Source organism: Syngnathus typhle, linkage group LG4 (assembly GCF_033458585.1).
Source record: "Syngnathus typhle isolate RoL2023-S1 ecotype Sweden linkage group LG4, RoL_Styp_1.0, whole genome shotgun sequence".
Lineage (NCBI taxonomy): Eukaryota > Metazoa > Chordata > Actinopteri > Syngnathiformes > Syngnathidae > Syngnathus > Syngnathus typhle.
Window position 1 is genome coordinate 7,662,997 of NC_083741.1, and position 17,004 is coordinate 7,680,000.

A 17,004-nucleotide genomic window follows, 5' to 3' on the forward strand; every position below is an offset into this window, starting at 1 on the left:
CATTTGACTATAAAACAACTACCGTGTGGTTTGAACAATGGTATTGTTTGACTTTATTATCACTCAGCTGCCTATCACTGGTTATCTGTGTTCCGTGTGCATGGTGCTTGCACGGTGGGCAGAAAATACAGTACAGTTCTTTACCAACTGAGGAAGAAGGCAAAACAGGAAAAGTGGGCCATGATGAGTTGAGAGAATAAACAGGAGTCACAGAGCAACTCACAATATGATCAGAACTAATGAAATTCATTCACTCCTTGATAAGTCATGTCGTCTGTGTGTGTGTGTGTGTGTGTGTGTGTGTGTGCGTGTGTGTGCGCGTGTGCGTGTGTGTGTGTTTGTGTGTGTGCGTGTGCAAGAACACAACACAGACTCATTGTACAATTACAGAAAATATATATATCATTGCCAACGACATTGACAACGAGACATTGCGTTGTTGATTGATTCATACCTTTTTTTTGCGTAAACCTGCTGTGTCCTATTAGTTAACAGTGCACACAACACTGATTGTAATTTGCAAGTTGCATGTGTCTGTAACGGGACCACACTAGGTGTCATGACATTGTAGAGAGCGATCAAGAGCCCCCCACAGGGGACACGGAGTTCACAATAGTTCACACGGGGACTATTTTTAACTCTGCAAGACATTTCCCCCCTGAACACCACTGTCTTGTTTATACTCGCGTTGTGCATGGAAAAAGAGACAGCCACTGCACAGAATTTCAAGGGGACTAGCTTTACTAGTTTCACCGATTATATGGAACACGAGGCCATGCATGTGTTGTGGCTTTATGCTCTGATACACTGTTGTAGTGTTGTCACTAACCGTGGGTTGCTTACTGGTTGTTTCACCAATAATACACGGAGGCAAGGATGCAGTACAAGTCGATCTTTTACTGCCCGCTCAGTCAACATCTCCCCGACTCTCAATACAGACAGACCACACAGTCGAGCACCGAGTGCTCGATTCCAATCTACCACATCCCTCTTTTCCAACTGAGAAGTAGCTTATCTAGTATCGGTTACCTTAACTCTTTGGTATCAACATTGATCACAATTTCGACATGCATATATCAATTACAAACAAATCATGTTTCAACAACCCTAATGGCTTTCAACAATCTTTTTTTTTTTTCCTTCCGAACCTATAACATTTTATAACACTTCACGATAAACACAAAACATCCACACTTTAATTTCTCCATCACTTTCTTTCTTAACATTGAGTAACAACATCACTTTGTCATTCAGTGTACCTGGCAGGGCGCCTAACTGCTCTGCCACTCCTGGTATAGCATGTGGGCATACTGTCCACAGGCACAGGACAAGGGTTGCGTGGTACCGGTTCCAGTGGTGGTGAGTCCACTGTTGCAGTAGCCTGAGTATGTTGAAACTCAGAGTCCAAATGTTCATCAGGGTGAGAGTCTTTGAACAGGCTTGGGTGTATCTTTCTCAGATGTCGCCTGTTCCTCCTGCGTGTCCTCCCTGCCGGTGTCTGTACAGTGTAGGAGCGTGGTTCATCTCGCTGCCTGATGACAACCGCTGGCTCCCAGCCGCGTCGCGTCTGCATGTGCACCGTGTCTCCTGGGGTCAGCACTGGCAGTTGCTTTGCACGCTGGTCGTAGTGTTGCTTTTGCCGGGACTGCAAGTCCTGTATTCTTTCGAGAATATGCTGTGGGGATGACTGTTTCAGCACAGCACTGGAACATGGAAGTGTGCTGCGCAGGACTCTACCCATCAACATTTGTGCAGGTGTCAGGTTTAGTCCTGTCACCGGTGTGTTTCTCAGCGACAGCAACACTAGATGTGGGTCAGTGCCAGTCTGCACTGCTTTCTTCAGCGCGTGTTTTACCGTCTTTATGGCCCGCTCCGCCATTCCATTTGAAGAGGGAAAACCTGGGCTGGAGTGTGTGAGCTTGAACTCCCATGAAGCTGCAAATGACTGCATCTCATAGCTGGCGAATGGGACATGATCACTCACTACCTCCTTAGGTATCCCATGTCTGGCAAAGACAGACTTCATCTTCTGAATCACCGTGCGAGCTGTTTTATCAGTCAGGTTGAGCACTTCTGGATATTTTGTCAGGTAATCCACCAACAGCAGGTATGACTGACCATGCAGCTCGAAGATGTCAGCTCCAACTTTCATCCATGGCAGTTCAGGAACCTGGTGTGGAATGAGTGGCTCAGCCTGGTGTCTGGGCTGTAGCTGCTGGCACTGCACACATTTTTCCACCATTGTCTCTATGTCTCGTGTCATGCCAGGCCAGTAAAGGACTTTTCTCGCTTTAGCTTTAGTACGCTGCACGCCTTGGTGTGCAAGGTGCAGCTTCTCCAAAATCACTCTCTTGAAGCACTCGGGTATTATGATTTTGTCTCCGACCATCACAATGTCATTCACGATGCTGATATTGTCCCTCATTGGCCAGTAACTGTGTAGTTTACTGTCCAGACTTTTCTTTTTCATGGGCCAACCCTTCAAGTGTCTCTCACATACAGCTTGTAACACGCCATCTGCTGCCGTTGCTGATTTCAGCTGGCTAAGTGTTTCGTTACTCAACGCGTCTGTGGCTTCCAAGGCATACACAACTCTCTCATCACAAGGGTTCTCATTGAGATTGCCACTGTCATTGCACGCTGTGGCGCGTGAGAGCGTGTCCGCGATGTACATGTGTTTGCCTGGTGTATATGTCACATTCAAATCATACCTCTGTAGTTGTAGAAGCATCCCTTGCAGCCGTGCTGGCGCTTTGCTCAGTGGTTTGCGCACAATGACCTCCAAAGGTTTGTGATCAGACTGCACTGTTACTGTTCTTCCGTAAACATACTGGTGAAACCTTTTAGCAGCAAACACTATGGCAAGTAACTCTTTCTCGATTTGCGCATATCTTTTTTCAGTGTCCGTGAGCGCTCTTGATGCATAGCACACCGGGTGGCCATCCTGCAGCAGACAGGCTCCCAGCCCATCCTTTGAGGAATCTGCTTGCAGAGTCAGCGGCTGCTTGTGATCGTAGTACCTCAGAACAGGCGCTTGTGTGAGGGTAGACTTCAGCGTCTGTAGTGCTGCGCTGTGGTGTGGGCACCACTGCCATGCTACGTCCTTCTTTAGCAGCTGTCTGAGGGGTGCCGTGAGTGAGGCTTCATTTGGTATGTACTGCGCCAGGAATTTTGTCATTCCCAGCAGGCGTTGGAGACTTTGTTTGTCGTCCGGGGTCGGCATGTCGACAATCGCTTTGATCTTGGCGTCATCAGCCCTCTGTCCTGCTGCCGTGATGATGTGTCCCATATATTTTACTGTGTTCACTTTGAACTGGATTTTGTCTTTGTTAAATTTCACATTGGCAGACTTTGCTCTCTCCATTACTTTCTGCAGGATTTCATCATGTTCTTGCTCTGACGATGCTGCTATAATCATGTCGTCTGCTATGACGTACACACCTGGAATGTCGCCGAAGGTCTCACAATTCTTTTGTTGAAAGACTTCACTGGCCGACTTAATCCCAAATGGTAGCCTGAGGAAGCGAAAGCGTCCCCACGGCGTGTTGAAGGTGCAGAGCTTAGATGATGGCTCATCTAGCTTGATCTGCCAGTACCCATCCTTCTCATCCAAGATGGAGAAGATGGATTTTCCAGCCAGTCTGCTGCGCACATCTTCAGGAGTAGGAATGGAGTAATGCTGGCGCTTGACTGCCTCATTCAGGTTGCAAGGATCCAAACACACCCTCAGCGACCCGTTCTTTTTCTTAGTGGCAACAAGACTGTTCACCCATTCTGTTGGTTCATTCACCGGTGTTATCACTTTTCTGTTTTGTAAGTCTTTGATTGTCACTTTCAGCGCATCCATGATGGAGAGGGGTACATTCCTGCATGCGTGAATCACAGGAGTGACGCTGGGGTCGACGTGTATGTGATGAACTCCAGGAAATTCCCCCAATCCTGTGAATACATCAGCATATCTTAGTAGTAGCTCCTCTTTGGTGGCTGGCGGTTGTTGTTGTTGTGGAGCCTTTGCCGCGAGCGACCCCATCCTCTTCACCAGTTGCAGCTCTTCACAAGCCTCCCCTCCTAGAATTGGCTTGTCTGCTTGGCTACTCACGTGGAAGTCCAGCACAGCCTTGCGTTTAGACGTTCTGCATTCTAAAGATGCAACACCATCTGCTGTCAGGCGTGCCCCTCCAAAAGCTATCAACATAGTCTTTGTTGGACGCAGCTGAACGGGACCTGGTAGCTGCTGGTATAGCTGCCTGGGCAGCACATTAGCGTCAGCACCAGTGTCCAGCTTGAAGTCAATTGCAACACCTCTGATCGTGGCTGTTTCGCGCCATACAGTGTCCTTTGTTTGGTGTGCTGTTTTCTTGGTTCCATTTCCAATCATGCCTATGTATAAACAGTCCATTTCTTTTTCTAAATTGTTTACAGTCTTTGTCTTACAATGGCTATTTTTCTCATAGCCACCCCTACACACCTTTGAAAAGTGGTTATTTTTTCCACATTTATGACACACAGCGCCGTAAGCTGGGCATTGACGAGGCTCGTGCTTGTTTCCGCATTTACGGCACACAGTCATTACCTGCTTCTTGTAGCTTGGTTTGTTCTTGTCCCAGCTGCGTGTTTGCACTCTTGCTCTATTTAACGCATCCACTGAGGCATCATGGACAACAGGTGACGCTTGCATCGCTTGTATTTGTGACTTGGCGAGTTCTGCTGATCTACATGTTTCCATTGCTCTGCGTAAAGTAAGTGCATTATCACGTAACAGTCTCTCTTTCAGATGGGTATCACTAATGCTGAACACCAATTTATCCCTTATCATGTCATCTTCATGTCTTCCAAACTCACAGTTCTTGCTCTTCTGACGTAGTTCTGTGATGAATCTGTCCACCGATATTCCTGATGACATTGTGTGTGACCAAAACTGATGGCGTTCAAAAACAACGTTCTTTTGTGGACTGCAGTAGCCTCTGAATGCTTCCAAAACTTCCTCCATCGTTGCTTCCTCCCCTTCTGGGGTAATGGCAAGTGTATTATACACTTCCAGCGCCTCTTCGCCGACAGTGTGGAGCAGGATGGCAATTTTAACCCCCTCATTTTTATCCACCGCGCCAGAAGCAACCATATAGAGCTGGAAACGCTGCTCCCACCTGCGCCAGTTTTCAGCGAGGTTCCCCGTGATTATCAGCGGAGACGGTGGCCTGAACTGCTCCATGTCGGCTGTGTTAGCTCCCGTTAGCTTGCCGCTTATCTTCGGTCAACACGTGTTGAATACTGTCCTTGACTTACTCCGTAAATCCCACTTCTGACACCATGTTGTGGCTTTATGCTCTGATACACTGTTGTAGTGTTGTCACTAACCGTGGGTTGCTTACTGGTTGTTTCACCAATAATACACGGAGGCAAGGATGCAGTACAAGTCGATCTTTTACTGCCCGCTCAGTCAACATCTCCCCGACTCTCAATACAGACAGACCACACAGTCGAGCACCGAGTGCTCGATTCCAATCTACCACAGCATGCTCGTGTTTACAAGGCTCAACTGCGCTTTTAAACAACCGTTAGTGCTTAAAACATGGATATTTTCAAGCAAAAGAAGGTTGAAGATTTTTATGAAATCGGGGAAGAGTTGGGAAGGTACTGTACGTGCTAACCTTTTTGCATGAGTAAACATAAGTGTGTCCGTTTAGTTCATTTTTGCTACGCGCATATTCCCTGACGTAACAGCAGGTCTGCTCCTCGATTTATGTCGGCGTTCCAAACGGCAGCGACGTAAATTGATCTTGTGAATGTAAGTCGGAACTGGCCGTTTTGTCTATCCCTTGCCTACACAATCGCAATAGTGAAGCGATTGTGAAACTGTGGTAGAATAAATGTTTTTGGGAAAACAGTATTGGCAGTAAATGCAATATAAAAACATTCAAATGAAAACACTAAAATAAGAAGCCTATAGTAACTGACTTGTCTCTTTTTGGCATGGAAAATGATGCTGGTTTATTTGCTTTTTACCCCATAAATATTATTGTTGTTTGACGAAATAGAAACTGTTTTATTTCCGTATCGAATCTTAGTAGAAACACACAAGTCTTGGTTTGGTTTGGGTTGGCAGGTGACGACAACTGCTTGACATGTCAGGCTGCTTTTCAAAGGAGTGTTCTATCTTTAGATGCACTTTCTTTGCTGTCAGACTGGCTGCAGATAGGGAAGGGCGTTCACTTGGAACCACTCAGGTCAACTAAAGGCAAAAAAAATGTGTACACGCGGTGGCTACTAAAACAATGACAAAACAAAACAAGCCCTTACCGTCAGATCATCAAATGTGTGATCAAACAATTACTAATTGGGGTAAATAAGTTGATTTTTTTCAACTGCTTATCCAGGGTCATGGGTTGGCTCTGAGCGGCAGGAATTAAAAGTACAGTGGCCCCTGCCATTCACTTGATCGATTGTGAATATCGAACTTCCGATGCGACGTCACGAGAGGTAAAGCACGTCAAGGTGTTCAATTGACTCCGAATGTTTAACAGAAAACATGACGAAATAAAAGAGTTTCTTCCTTTCTATGTCGCAGGTTGCTTAAAACAGAAATCCAATAAGGAGCCAACAGGGTTAATTGTTACAACAAATCTTCCAACAAAACGTCTTTGTATTGTGGAAGTAAAAAATAACCTTCCTCTATTATTTATTTATCCATCCATCCATCCATCCATTTTCTGTACCGCTTGTCCCCACGGTGGCCGCGGACATGTTGGAGCCTATCCCAGCAGTCATCGGGCAGTAGGCGGGGGACACCCTGAACCGGTTGCCAGCCAATCGCAGGGCACACAGAGACAACCCGCACTCGCACTCACACCTAGGGGCAATTTGGAGTGCCCAATCAGCCTACGAAGCATGTTTTGGGGATGTGGAAGGAAACCGGAGTGCCCGGAGAAAACCCACGCAGGCACTAGAAGAACATGCAGACTCCACACAGGGAGGGCCAGAGGTGGAATTGAACCCGCACCCTCCTTCTGTGAGGCGGGCGTGCTAACCAGTGCGCCACCAAGCCGCCGCCAGCTAACACACGTGAAAGCAAATTAATTAAAATAATCTTTCGTCTACTTTTTGTGTTTTAGTGGACAGTTTGCCATCGTAAAGCAATGCAGAGAGAAAAATACAGGACAGGAATTTGCAGCCAAGTTCATCAAAAAGCGTCAAAGTATTGCCAGCTCGCGGGGAGTTCGGCTGGAGGAGATCCAACGCGAGGTAGCAATTCTTCAGCAGATTCAGCACCAAAATATTGTCACTCTACACGATGTCTACGAGAATCGTACTGATGTCGTTCTCATTCTGGAGTTGTGAGTGACTAATTCAATACTTTTTCCAATATATTGTTGATTTTTCTGGAAATTGTCCATTTAATGTGCATTCAAGCAATTAATTAAACTTTGTGGTTTTGTAAAATACACAAAGATATTATCATGGCCTTATGGAGATTGCAGCTTTTTTTACATTTCAACAGACATTTCGAAATATTGTAATGATAAAGATGTACTTCATAAGCCAATGCTTCTCAACTATCTTCTGTTACGTCAGCGTGACATCACAATGTGAGGAACCGGTAACGTTTTGGAATTGGCTGGTGCTTGTAGAGGAGAAATGATAGAATGCTTCAAGTTTGGCGAATAAAGGAAAGCAGGCGTTTTTGGTTAGGGATTAGTATGATAACATGGGTCAAAAAAATATTTATGTCTGTAATTGTCTGTATCCCAGGGTCTCTGGCGGTGAGCTGTTCGACTTCTTGGCCCAGAAGGAATCTCTAAGCGAGGACGAGGCAACCCAGTTCATCAAGCAAATCCTCGAGGGGGTGAACTACCTCCACTCCAGAAAAATAGCCCACTTTGATCTCAAGGTTTGTCCTGAAAAGATTACCATACGATTTGTACGATTCATATCTTTATACCATTAATCGACTGCAATTAGTACTTTTAGGAACCACGACATTACAATATGTTAAACTGAGAAGCAGCGTCCTGGTAATTACTATTAGCATAGTGAGCATTAAAGATAAAGAACTGGGACAATTTCTAACACTTTTATTTTTACCCTCTTCACTTCCACTCAATTCTGGCTTTCCTTTCTTTGCTTCACTTCCCTCCTCACCATAGCTAGACCACTTTGCTGATTTTTTGAAGGAATTTCTCTAAAGATCTTTGCTGCAATTATTTAAGACCTTTTTTTTTTTTTTCTTCCGGGAAAAATATATCCTCTCACCTCCAGAAATGACGAATCCACTAGGATGTTGTTCACTGACATTGCCTCGAGTGGCAATCCTCGGCATATCCTCCCCATAACGTATAGTTCTGTCTTAATGCTGTGCTTTTTTTTTTAACTAATCCAAACCTTTTTAATATTGAGTATTTAGTACAAAATACTGAAGTAGTGTTAATGAATTTGTCATTTGTTTTTCTATAGCCTGAAAACATAATGCTGCTAGATAAGAATGTGCCATTGCCAAGGATTAAACTCATTGATTTTGGTCTTGCTCACAAAATTGAAGCTGGAGTGGAATTCAAAAATATCTTTGGAACACCCGAGTTTGTTGGTAAGACTGTTTATCTGCTCGTTTGTCTTGACCAGAATGCTCTGTTCTGCTACTTTAGCTGTTTTTATTATTTTCTTTTTCTAAAGCACCTGAGATTGTCAACTATGAGCCGTTGGGTTTGGAAGCAGACATGTGGAGCATTGGAGTCATAACCTACATCCTGCAAGTGAACTGTGTCATGTTATGTTGCTTATCGTTCACCACTTGCGGATTCTCATATTTGCATTTTTTTTTAATTAATCAATTTTGTTGTTATTTTTCAGAATTTTTCCCTCTATTTTCGTAGCATATTTATCAGTGTTTATCAGTAACAATTTCTGGGGTGATTTTCCCAATGCATTTCAATAAGCATCAATTATACTACGGGCCAGCCCGGTTCCTTTCCTCCGTGATTAGCCGGGGTCGACTGTACTGTAATTCACTTCACACATTGTTTCCCTTAAACAGAAAAAAACTAAGTAAACCTGTTTGTCAGATTAAGTGGTGCTTCTCCTTTCCTTGGGGAGACAAAACAGGACACACTGAAGAACATTTCAGCCATAAACTATGAGTTTGATGAGGAGTTCTTCTGCAACACCAGTGAACTGGCCAAAAATTTCATCACTCACTTGCTGGAGCGGGACAAAAAGTAAGTGCTTGGCTAATAATGTCCTAGGCAGACTGTAGGAATAACTTCAAGTCCAATGATTTTAGAAAGCTGTATTTTTTCATTCCAGGAAAAGACTGACAATTCAAAATGCACTTAATCACCCATGGATCAAGGTATTGTGAAATGCTAAGTTGACATTTTTGGATAATTGCTTGTAATTGATTCCATGTTTATGTAGAAATGGCATCTTCTATGAGGGCCTAACCAAACATCTTTTCTTTGAACCCTGAAGTCAAATGAGCGCAAGGAGGAAAATAAAGGCCAAGAGATGCAGAAACGAGATAGACGCCAGCTCAAGACCAAGCGTCTGAAAGAGTACACTATTAAGTCCCACTCAAGCATGCCACCTAACAACACTTATGTAAACTTTGAGCGCTTTGCTCAGGTGGTGGAGGACATTGATCAAATGGAACGGTCGTTCATGAGCTTGGCAGCATCCCATGATTCTCTGCAAGAAGATATTGATGCCATGGTCTCTATATACAATGAGAAAGAGGCCTGGTACAAGGAAGAAAGTGAAGAATTGCGCCACGAGCTCTCGCAAATCCGCTACGAGTTCCGTAAGGTGGAGTCCTTGAAGAGAAGTCTGCAGGATGAAATGCAGTCTTTTAGCTCCAGCCTCAGTGGCATCAGCAGCCGATACCAGGAGAGACAAAACCACTTTGATGCGCTCAACAGAGAGCTCAGCAATGAGCTGACATGGTTGCAGGAGGTGATTGGTTCATATCCTACCGATGGGTGTGCTGGTTGCCCCAATGGTGACTTCACCACGCTCTTCAGCAATGAGGTCAATGAAGCCCTGAAAGATTTGCTGAACCGGCCCTGTGGAGGAGAGTTACTCTCTGCGATCAATCTGGATATAACCGAAACTGGGCAACAAAGATAAATGAGTGTTATTTCGAATTAAAATGTTTCTGTATGTCAGTGCTTCTCAATTATTTTCTGTTACGCCCCCCCCTAGCAAGAAGAAAACTATTCGCGCCCCCCCTCCCCACCGTGACTATCCTAACTTGTCTTGTAAGTTGTAAAATGTTGCACTGTTGCAAACGTCACAGAAGTAACAATGGGAGCGCCACTGCCCCCTGCTGTGAAGATGCCAATTACACTTTATTCTAGTACTGCCAAAAAAAAAGCCTGTTCCCCAGGGTCACACGCGCCCCCCCAGGTATAGCACCGCGCCCCCCAAGGGGGGCGCGCCCCACTATTTGAGAAGCACTGCTGTATGTGCGTACAATAAATGTTTGATGGTATGCTGGTACACTGGATATGATTGCTTCCCTCCAGAAGAACTCTCATACACTTTCCAAATACTGTAAGAAAATAAATGCCTTGAAACCGAGTCTCCATTACATTTTGCTTGCTGTTATTGAAACTTGGTTCCCCCCCCCACTTATTTCTTGGCAGCCCCTAAATCTGGCATGACAGGAATTCACCAAAATGAAAAAATATTTTGTGGCAGTCGTGACATATTCCTGTCTTAAGAAGGCAAACTGTGTAAAGCTACGTATATCTACATAATGACATCCGATTCGATGAATAAAAATAATTCAGTCATTCATCATCCAAACCGCTTATCCTCACGAGGGTCGAAAATTTAAAATCAGGACGTAGCCAGTTGAAATAATTTCCATTTTTTATGGATTGATTCGACTAAAATTCCATGTCCACTGTTGCAGTGCATTCAAGAACCTTGGGCTGAGAATTGTTCGGTAAATAAATAAATGTTGGCCTAATTGATTACGAATTATTGTTATCGTCCCTGGTTGTCTAGTGGTTAGGAATTGGTGCTCTCATCGCTGTGGCCTGGGTTCGATTCCTGGTCACGGACTGAAACCGTTCTTGAATTTCCCCTCTGGGATCAGTAAAGTATCATGATTATCTTCATCACAGAGCTCAAACGTGGGGGGCCAGGTGTGGCCCATGTCGACAAATTGTGCATCAGCTTCATGTATCAATGCTAAAATCATAAATAGTCTTCAGTTTTAAGAAATTGAAACATAGAGCAGTGGTTCTTAATCTTGTTGAAGTTACCGAACCCCTCTTTCATCATCATCATCGGTTTAAAGTCCGTGTTCCAGGCGGCGCTGGGTTGGACTGGATTCTCAGCATGGCTCTTCTCCACCGGGAACAGCTCGTGGCCGAGAGCCCCACACCGAGAACATTTTTGGAGCAAAACTTTTTACAGCCGGATGCCCTTCCTGACGCCAACCCAAGGGGAAATTGATTTTCTGTAGGGGTTGACTCCCTTAGCCCATTCCTCTCCCGAAGAGCCCACTGGGCAATGGTACTATTTAACCCAGTGGTCCCCAAACTAAGGCCCGCGGGCCATATACGGCCCCCCTCCGCATTAGACCCGACCCCCTGAACAATACCAGAGACGGCAAAAAATGCTAAACAATACCAGAGACGGAGAAAAAATTGCTACTACGACCTCACTTTGCCCCAGCACGTTTTTACCCTTATAGCCACCCATAACCCAGTCATAGAACGTGAAAGAACGGAATAATGGCAAAAAGGTTGGGTAAGAGAAAAATTGATTCCGAATGGAGGATATTTAACCCGCAGTGGACACACTTTTTTTTTTTTTTGTTCAATTCAAAGAAAAGACTGCTTGTCTCGTCTGTCAAGAGATGGTGGCGGTATTCAAGGAATACAACCTGCGCCGACATTATGAATCCCGTCACAAAGACAAGTACGCCAGCTTGCAAGGCCAAATGCGAGCAGAAAAGTTCCCTTCTCAAGGTTTCTCATTTTTCCCCTGGTAGTATATATTTTTTTTTTTCCTTGCCCTTTTGGGAGCTTTAGATCAGGTGATGCTTTGAGAATAGTTGTCAATTGTTTGTCTCTGTGAAGCCCTTTGAGACTGCTTGTGATTTAGGGCTATACAAATAAACTTGACTTGACACCGCGGAGCTTCTTATTTTTATTTGTGGAATTACCACAAACTTTGAGATGTGCGAGGAGCTGGCATCCCTACAAAGCCTGAAAGGCACTACGACTGGGGAGGATATTTTCGACAAACCATGCAACAGTTGGATCTGGACTGGGCAAAGGTTGCCAGCGTCACGACCGACGGGGCCCCAAGTATGGTGGGCGCGTCTCGGGGTTTAATAGGACGCATGAGCCGGGAGATGGAAGAATGGTGTCACAACCGTGCCAGAGCACGTGCTGCCTGCACTTCCCTCGGCCACACCCCTTTAATTACCGTAATGTCTGTCACCTGGTCCCTCTTGTTACCCTGTGTATTTAAGCCCTGCCCGTGTATTTCTCCCTGTCGGTGTCTACTGCTGTGAACCGTCCCTGTCCGCGCCCAGTGTTCCTGTCGTTTGGTTTTCCTCGGTCTGTCTGGAGGCTCACGGTCAGAATTTTATCCTTGTCCAAGTGTCCATGTATCCAAGTTTCCAAGAAGACTTCTGTCTGTTTTCTGGCCGTGAGTCTCTATCCCGTTTGTGTCTTCGTTTCCCCACCTGACTCCCTTCCAACTCCCTTTCCCTTCAATAAATCCTAGTCCAAGCTGCATTTGGTCGCCCTGGCTCACCTCATTCGTGACAGAAGACACCGACCAACACAGCGACCAGCGCTTGGACCCCCCTCCACCACCAGCTTCCGTTGCCAAAGCCAAAGCCAAAGCCAAGCCGAAGCCAAGCCGAAGCCAAGCCGAAGCCATGCCAAGCCAAAGCCAAGCCAAGCCAAGCCAAGCCAAGCCAAGCCAAGCCAAGCCAAGCCAAGCCAAGCCAAGCCAAGCCAAGCCAAGCCAAGCCAAGCCAAGCCACAGCCGGGCCACAGCCGGGCCACAGCCGGGCCACAGCCGGGCCACAGCCAAGCCACAGCCAAGCCACAGCCAAGCCCAAGCCACAGCCCAAGCCACAGCCCAAGCCACAGCCCAAGCCACAGCCCAAGCCACAGCCCAAGCCACAGCCGAGCGAAGCCAAAGCCGAGCGAAGCCACAGCCGAGCGAAGCCACAGCCGAGCGAAGGCCAAGCCAAAGCCGAGCCGAGCCAAGCCAGAGCCGAGCCGAGCCAAGCCAGAGCCGAGCCAAGCCAAGCCAAGCCAAAGCCGAGCCAAAGCCGAGCCAAGCCAAAGCCGAGCCAAGCCAAAGCCGAGCCAAGCCGCAACCAAAGCCGAGCCAAGCCGCAACCAAAGCCGAGCCAAGCCGCAACCAAAGCCGAGCCAAGCCGCAACCAAAGCCGAGCCAAGCCGCAACCAAAGCCGCAACCAAAGCCGCAACCAAAGCCGCAACCAAAGCCGCAACCAAAGCCGCAACCAAAGCCGCAACCAAAGCCGCAACCAAAGCCGCAACCAAAGCCGCAACCAAAGCCGCAACCAAAGCCGCAACCAAAGCCAAGCCAAGCCAAGCCAAGCCAAGCCAAGCCAAGCCAAGCCAAGCCAAGCCAAGCCAAGCCAAGCCAAGCCAAGCCAAGCCAAGCCAAGCCAAGCCAAGCCAAGCCCCATCTGCGACGCCATCGGACCCGTGGCCGCCATCGGTTCCCCAAGTCGCCGCCCGAGTGCGGTTCATGTCCCCCAGGTCGCCGCCCGAGTGCGGTTCATGTCCCCCAGGTCGCCGCCCGAGTGCGGTTCATGTCCCCCAAGTCGCCGCCCGAGTGCGGTTCTGTTCCCCAAGTTCCTGCCGATTGCGCGTCAGGCCCCCAGTGTGTGCCGCGAGTGTGGCCCTGGGCCCCTGACCTCCGCTGAGTGCAGTTCTGTTCCCCAAGTTCCTGCCGATTGCGCGTCAGGCCCCCAGTGTGTGCCGCGAGTGTGGTCCTGGGCCCCTGACCTCCGCTGAGTGCAGTTCTGTCCCCCAAGTCGCCCCCGAGTGCGGCTCTCTGCCCCTAGTTGCCGCCGCCCGAGTGCGGCTCTCCGCCCCTAGGCGCCGCCCCCCGAGTGCGGCTCTCTGCCCCTAGTTGCCGCCCCCCGAGTGCGGCTCTCTGCCCCTAGTCGCCGCCCGAGTGCGGCTCTCTGCCCACCCGCCCACCCGCGTGCCGTCGTGAGGGATTGGATTTTGGGACGTCGGGAGCCGTCCCTTGTGGGGGGGGGTACTGTCACAACCGTGCCAGAGCACGGGCTGCCTGCACTTCCCTCGGCCACACCCCTTTCGTTACCGTAATGTCTGTCACCTGGTTCCTCTTGTTACCCTGTGTATTTAAGCCCTGCCCGTGTATTTCTCCCGGTCGGTGTCTACTGTTGTGATCCGTCCCTGTCCGCGCCCAGTGTTCCTGTCGTTTGGTTTTCCTCGGTCTGTCTGGAGGCTCACGGTCAGAATTTTATCCTTGTCCAAGTGTCCATGTATCCAAGTTTCCAAGAAGACTTCTGTCTGTTTTCTGGCCGTGAGTCTCTATCCCGTTTGTGTCTTCGTTTCCCCACCTGACTCCCTTCCAACTCCCTTTCCCTTCAATAAATCCTAGTCCAAGCTGCATTTGGTCGCCCTGGCTCACCTCATTCGTGACAAATGGGGTCTCAAGCGAAGTTGAACTTTTACCTAGGATTGTGCACGGCACAGCATAACTTTCTTTCTGTTAAGAACCCACTGAGGGTTATTTGATTCTTTATCGAGTTCATAAATAGTGTTATTGGCCTATATATTTTCCGCGCTATTTTATTCTGTGAAGAACCCAGAGAGGGCTATTTGATCTCAGAAAGAGTTATTAATATTTGGATATGTGTGGTGCGCTGGAGTGTCAGCATGTTTTCTGGAAAACACTAAATGATTACATTTAGGGACACCTGTGATTGTCACACTTTTTCTGTTAGAAACTGACCCCGGCCCCCCATCAGAGAAGGGAAAAGTTATGCGGCCCTCATTGGAAAAGGTTTGGTGACCCCTGATTTAACCCATAGTTTGGGCCTGGTTCGTGGGCACCAGGGCGTGTCCACACACTGGTGGGCCAAACCTCCTCCGAGTCCCTTGTAGTTTAGCCTGGGCCCGTGTTGTACCCAGTTACCATGTGTCGCCGCGTGGAGGCACTACACAGGGCTTGCTGTTAGAGAGGCTTTGTACTGGCAGGGAGAGACTTGCGCACTCGGCTCTCCCCTTCGCATACTGCTAGCCAGCAGTGAGGGTTGACAGTGAGAAGTGACATGCACTGGGCACTCCACCAACACACTAGACACATCATAACAACCCGACTTGGTCTTATGAAGTCAGAGTTTTTAGTGAAAAGAATAAATATATTTTTTTTCATATTTAAGACATAGATGTTTTTTACTGGTGCAAAAAATGAGCCGTGCATTAACATCACTTTGTTCAAAGAACAAAACCAACACAATGCATGAACTCACAACAAATGACGTACTACCTGCAAATCAGTGTAACTTCTGCTGTTGCCTTTGAGACCACTTCAGATATGCGTCATCACAAATTTACATGACATTCAGCTGTGTTCGGATCTCCGCAGTGGAGAATCTTTCAAACCCCTGAGACCGACTCACCGAACTCCGAGGATTCGATCAAATCCAGGTTAGAATACACTGACATAGAAACACGCTAAGATTTCACTGAAGGCTGAACCTAACATAGATAAGAACTCATTGTTTCTGGGATCAATCATTGTCATGGTGTAATGAAATGAAAATGTAAAACATTCAAACTCAAACAAAAACAAACTAAAGTAAAACGTAGCAAATAAATTGCGAAGATAATGTAAAACATTCAAAATCAAACAAAAACAAACCAAAGTAAAACGTATCAAATAAATTGCAAAGATATAAGTCATTGTGCTTTTCAGATGTCCATCCATCCATCCATTTTCTGTACCGCTTAGTCCCCACTGGGGTCGCGGGCGTGCTGGAGCCTATCCCAGCCGTCATCGGGCAGTAGGCGGGGGACACCCTGAACCGGTTGCCAGCCAATCGCAGGGCACACAGAGACAAACAACCATTTGCACTCGCACTCACACCTAGGGACAATTTGGAGTGGTCAATCGGCCTACCAAGCATGTTTTTGGGATGTGGGAGGAAACCGGAGTGCCCGGAGAAAACTGCTTATGTAAAAGTCTGATTGGCTGTTAACGACCAAAATGCAAATCTTGCAAAACCTCGTAAACAAAACGCCTGCTCTAGTGACGTTACGTTATCTCACAGGTGTCAAAGTCAAGGCCCGGGGGCCAGATACGGCCCGCCACATCATTTTATGTGGCCCGCGAAGACAAATTGTGCATCAAATTCGTGTGTCATTACTAGAATTGCAAATTGTTTTTACTCTTAATAATATGTTTATTTTAAAATATTTGACCATTTTTGACTCGTCTGATTTGAAAACGAGTTATTTGTTTTGGAGCTTTTACTGTATATAATATGAGGTGCTCATACATTTATTTGGGTTGGTCATAATGGCCCTCCGAAAGAACCTATGACTACAATGCGGCCCATGAAAAAAAATTGTTTGACACCTCTGCGTTATCTGATATAGAGTAGGAAAATAATTACTAAAAACTGCAACGATCCCCCCAAAAATGGCGGCCCACCGGGCATCTGGACGATATGACCGAGGGCCAGCCCAGAACTGATTGTGGGAGTAAGCTGGAGTAAGCACAGGAGGTGCATTTGTTTTTCTGTTGCTATAGTAATTCCAACAAATACAATTTGACAGAATACATCTTTATTGTAGAGTATAGACTACAATACTATACAACCTTAACTATTGCTAGTATTTGCATTTTCTGAATGAGTGGCTCCACAGCACATAGTCATGTTGGAAAGTCATCAATCACCCAGGCAAAACTGATCTGGGCAGGGTGAGATGGGGAGTTGGGCTCCCACGCGTATACGTCACAGTCCTGGG

At 46.9% G+C, this 17,004-nt stretch overlaps 1 protein-coding gene across 2 annotated transcripts; it reads left to right on the plus strand.

The window, feature by feature from the left end:
* The first annotated feature begins 628 nt into the window (after nt 1–628).
* Nucleotides 629–10,566, plus strand: dapk2a (death-associated protein kinase 2a). 2 transcript variants are annotated; one of them, XM_061275925.1, is made up of 9 exons: nt 629–777; nt 5,512–5,631; nt 7,110–7,331; nt 7,747–7,885; nt 8,449–8,578; nt 8,665–8,740; nt 9,054–9,206; nt 9,295–9,340; nt 9,460–10,566. In XM_061275925.1, the coding sequence occupies exons 2-9, from the start codon at nt 5,570–5,572 to the stop codon at nt 10,111–10,113; spliced, it is 1,482 nt and encodes a 493-aa protein (XP_061131909.1). In that variant the 5' UTR covers nt 629–777; nt 5,512–5,569; the 3' UTR covers nt 10,114–10,566. The 2 variants fall into 2 exon arrangements, with proteins under 2 accessions (XP_061131909.1, XP_061131911.1); XM_061275927.1 differs by lacking the exon at nt 7,110–7,331.
* Nucleotides 10,567–17,004: the final 6,438 nt, after the last annotated feature.